Source organism: Scomber scombrus, chromosome 11, assembly GCF_963691925.1.
Source record: "Scomber scombrus chromosome 11, fScoSco1.1, whole genome shotgun sequence".
Taxonomy (NCBI): domain Eukaryota; kingdom Metazoa; phylum Chordata; class Actinopteri; order Scombriformes; family Scombridae; genus Scomber; species Scomber scombrus.
In genome coordinates, this window is record NC_084980.1 from 1,567,969 (window position 1) to 1,572,936 (window position 4,968).

Sequence of the window (4,968 nt, forward strand, 5' to 3'; positions counted from 1 at the left end):
CCCATTTCTGAAACTAAACCTCAGCCATTAGACTCACATTCTATTCATTTTAAAACACTCGACTGACACACCTCGATCAACATATTCTTTTAATAAATAATATCATCATGAAAACCAAAAACAGACCAAAAATGTCAGCCAAAAAATTATTTTTGAACATCTGTATGGTATATGTTTATCTTTTTTTTTTTTTTTTATCATTACAGGACCGATTGAACCAAGAAGTAGGCAGCAGCACGTTATACAAAGCCAGATGATGCAATGTAATTAGGGCAGTTGATTCAGACACCAAGTCCAGACTACAAGGTGATTGGTAGAAGAGAGAGGGTTGGAAGGATGGGGGTAGTGAAGGGATCATAACTGTGGTATCCTAGTCCATGAACCCCCCATACCTCTTCTGTAGCTCGTTGCCATTCTCCCATGCACGTTTCAACACCCCCCCACTCTTGCTACTGTCCACCAGCCACTCAGGCCTGCCCACACGCCTCATGAACCCTCCATAGCGCTTCTTCAGACCACGACCCAACACCGCCTCCAGCAGGTCGCTCTGTGCCACCCCTCCTTCAGCCCGACGCATGAAGCCTCCGTACCTCTTCACTGCCTCGCTCCCATCGCTGTTGTGCTCAGCTGCTGCATTTAGGATCTTTAGGATCTCCAGACGGACATTTTCTTCCTCGTCCTGGTTTTCAGCATCCTCTGCTGCCCCCTCTGGCGAAGAGGAGCGACGAGACATGAAGCCACCGTAGCGCTTCATGAAGCCGCCGTACTTCTTGGCCAGCCTGTGTTCAGGTGATGTTGCGTCCTCATCGTCAGCCGTGATGGTGCTCGCTGCTTCCTGTTCTTGCTGTTGACGGGGGTCCTCGTCCAGAGGAATGTGGTTTTCCTCCAATAAGACTTCCCGGCACAGGCGAAGCTTCTGACTGTCCAACCCACCGTCACACTCAAGTGAGCATGTCTGGAAAAATCAAAATGATAACCATGACTTTCATGATCATATTCAAACACTCTATGTCTCTATTAAGATCATGTTCACCTATCTAAGGAACTGAGTTTATTCTGGCGAGTAATTGCATCAGTATCTAAATCACTCCATTGTTACTTTAAAAGATTGTCATGCTTTACATATTAGGTTCAATTGTGGATCACACACTGATGGGGCTCAATACAAGGGACTGTTACTGCACCTAGCTGCTGTTATGTCATGTGGCTCCTCCTGAAACCGCAAATCTAGATGTTTACATTTTGTTGTTGTTTAAACAAGCAAGATAAAACATGTTAATATGTGAACTTAAAGGTTTTGGTCTGTGCATTTTTAAAAAACATTTTGGACAGAGACAGGGTAGCTGGTTCCAACTGCTTCCAGTCTTTATGCTGAGCTAGGCTGACTCCACCACCTGATATAAATACTAGGCCTAATATGTGAAAACAGTGGTGCAATCTGTTCTGTAGCTCTGGCAGAGCTTTGTCGAGTCAGTGAAACTAACCCTGATGATAATATCATCAATATCATAACTGCTATTTTCAAACTAATAATTGGACCTAATGTTCAGTATCTACAATGTGAATGCTTTCATGCCTAATTTCCCTTAGATTATTGTGTTAGGCTAATACATTATCCTTATTTCTAATGACTAATATTTTAGTTTGTGTGCAACTGGTGTATTTCTCTGTTCCGTCTACTTTTGACTTCATAAACATTCATTTGACTCTAAAATGTCACTTTACTGATCTGAGATGTAACATAACTGAGAACATGGCCATGATAATTTTGTTTATATTCATTTTAAAGTTAAAGCCATTACTCAATAATCAGTTTATTTTGGCAATTTGGATCAATTAATTGTTTAAGTTGTTAAAATGCATTGACTCCAGCTCCTCAAGTGTAATGATTTGCTGCTTCTCTGTTTTATATCATTGTAAACTTGGTTCTGGACTGCTATATACTGACAGATTAATTGCCAATGAAATGAATTATTAGTTGCAGCCCTGATTCATTTTGTGTTTCGAAAGATAGACAATCTTTTCCATCAACCCGTCAAATAGATTGTGGCAAAAACAAAAAAACGTTTTATAATTAATTGCAATAGAGGAGACTTTTATGGTCATAGACCAATCCCCCTGCTGTAATTATGAGAAGAAATTCAATTTCAATAAAAAAAAGACTTCAATCATGTATTCCATGTGGCTCATTCCATCTAACGTTTTTGTTTCATTTACCCAGCCTAGCTGTATTAAACCATGCCTGAAAAGCTTAATGAATAATCCCTGAAACTGAAATGCAGAGAAGGAGACAGACAGACAGACACAGGGAGATGTCTGCTATCTATCTCACACTTGTAGATTGTGTTCATACAGAGAGTAACAGACAAAGACTTGCAATAGAGAGAAACAGTCGAAGAGGGAGAGATTACAGTCAACAGAGGGTTTGGGAAAACACAACAACCCCCTTTTATTTCCAACATCCCTAACATACTCCCTTAACAACCACTTTCCTCCTTAAAACCATCTGCCCCAGCATCACCCACTGACACACTATCCAATGCTTCTCATGGAAGCCTTCCCTATAAACGTTGCGTGTTCCCAATCCCACCACCCACTTATCCCAGTCATTCTTTCACTATATAGCCCCAGTGGCAGGAGCATAATCAGACAAAAGACATCTGCTGGGCCCCCGGGTGCTGAATACCACTAGAATAACCTGCTCCCAACCTCACATGTATCATTGGATTTCACTTATTGGAGCCATCGGAAATTCCACTTTGATGGCAAACAGGAGGGATTCTTGCTGAGCTTTCAGTGCCGCTGGCTTATGAAGGCAGAATTAATGAACAGAAAAATTGAATTGAGGACCTGTTGTGCACCTGAGGGGCTGGCAGGGTGGAGGACAGCACCACCCTCTGGTGGCCATAATGGGAAGTACATAGTCATTTTATAAATGAGGTAATAGCACAATAAAGACCAACACATGGACAATTTCTCAGAGTTTCAGCCTAAAGAAAGTGTTAAATGAAGATTTGCTTTTAAAATCTTTACTCTAGGAATCTCTGCTGTCTCATTGTAAATTTTGACTTGCTCTGACAATCAAAGGCTTCTCAGTGATATTGAAACCTTTTTTGAATAAAAAAAAAGGTCAGTCATTTTTATTATTTACTTACGATTACTTTTTTCTACACCCCCAATTTCTAAAGTTACAGATTCATTGCTTATACACATGCCCAGTCTCATTTAGTCTTCTGAAACATATATAGTTTTTTAAAAAAGAACATACTAGCACATTCTACCTGGTTCACAATTAAAACAGTCGGATACCATATGAGAAATCACATGGCAGTCACGAAACCCACAGTTAAACACACTGGGATGTATAAATGAGTCTAGCATAAGCCCAGTGTGTGTGCTTGTGTGTGTGTGTGTGTGTGTGTGTGTGGAGGAGTCATGTTTGTTTGTGCGGCACATGGATGGAGAAGAAAGGAGCAAGAAAGAATGTGAATCTGATAAAATAATAATCCATAATGGAACATCACATATGATATGCCAATAGGTCTATCCCAGTTATTTCAGTTTTGAAAAAATACTGAAATGTACCTGTATTTAAGCTTTATTTTGTTTTGTTTTGGAAATGTAATTGTAGTCATATTAAATCGAGTGGTGATCCAAAGATTAAGAGAGCAGGGATGTGAAATAGAATGAGGGGAAGAGGAGTTGAGGAAATAAAAGGAGAGTGAGGGAAGAATGGAAAGAAAGAGGGGAGGGGAAATGACAGAATATCACAAGAAAAGGAAAGGAAACTAATTTGCCAGTTTTGCAATTATTGAATTTTAGTCTACAAAATGATTATAATAACATGATTATCATCACAAACTGAAGTAGAGGTGGAACTAGGAAAAGGGGATCAGTGAAGAAATAAAAGTAGAGAGAAGGAGCACAGCAAAGAGGAATTAGTGATATAGGAAAGTAAAGGAAATACAAACACTTAACTCTGTTTAATTTATAGTTTAGTCTACAGGGCAGTTAACGTCATTATAACTACTAAAAACTGAGCGCACTGATGAAAAAGGGAAAAAATGAGAGGAGAAGAGAGGAAGAATGGAATTTTTGAATGAACAGAAAGACAAGGAAAACACTGAATAGGAGAGGAATTGAGCATGAAATGAGGGGGAAAATAAAAGAATAAATAAAAGGAAAGGAAATACATCTCTTAACCTTGGAAGGTATTTTCTATTTTCTAATTATTTTCAAGATGAGTCTACACATATTAGACCTTATATGATTACAGTTTGGTGCTGTTATTAGCTGATACCTGCATGTATTATAGATGATAAAATGATATTAATATAACTTTGTATGAAGGAGAAACCACACTGTTGTTCGCCTCGGTTAGACTTTGTATCCTATCTAATTTATGATTAAACTGAGAGGTGAAGTGAGGCACCACACTGCTGTCTCTGCAGCCTCATTAACATCAATTACAAGTGCATCTCTGAGTATGTCAAGAAAATATATAGGCTACTTTATCATAATGGAATATAGTAACATTACCATGGAGGAGAAACCAGACTGCTGTCCCAGCAGACGGTACACACACAGTGCACATTCCTTCCCGCAGTCCGATCCAACCACCAGCGAAACACAGGCGCCCAGAACCAGCATCCACACGCAGCTGCTGTGTGCGGAGGCAGCCATGGACTGAGGGGGGGGGGGGAAGGACCAAAACACCACAATTACAAAACTGTGTCAGATTGTAAACATTAAAGCTCATTAAAGATAAAAAAGAAAGAAAAAAAAGAAAGTGGGTTACTTTATTTCTAGAAATTACTTTACCATTACAACAAAGTACCAAAACTTCTAACCTATAACTAGTCCTAATAATAAATATTAAAATTAAACGTTAATAACAGACAATTAAAACAATGTCATTTGCATAAGCATTCCATAGATGTTACGTGTAACTGTGATTAGACTATCATT

The 4,968-nt window shown here is 39.2% G+C and overlaps 1 protein-coding gene across 1 annotated transcript; it reads right to left on the reverse strand.

Annotated features, from left to right (window-relative positions):
• Positions 1-370: 370 nt before the first annotated feature.
• LOC133990996 (proenkephalin-A-like) lies at positions 371-4,683 on the reverse strand. Its single transcript, XM_062429442.1, has 2 exons — positions 4,540-4,683; positions 371-955 (listed from the first exon to the last, which is right to left on the reverse strand). Exons 1-2 carry the CDS (start codon positions 4,681-4,683, stop codon positions 371-373), a joined length of 729 nt encoding a protein of 242 aa, XP_062285426.1.
• Between the last annotated feature and the right edge of the window lie 285 nt (positions 4,684-4,968).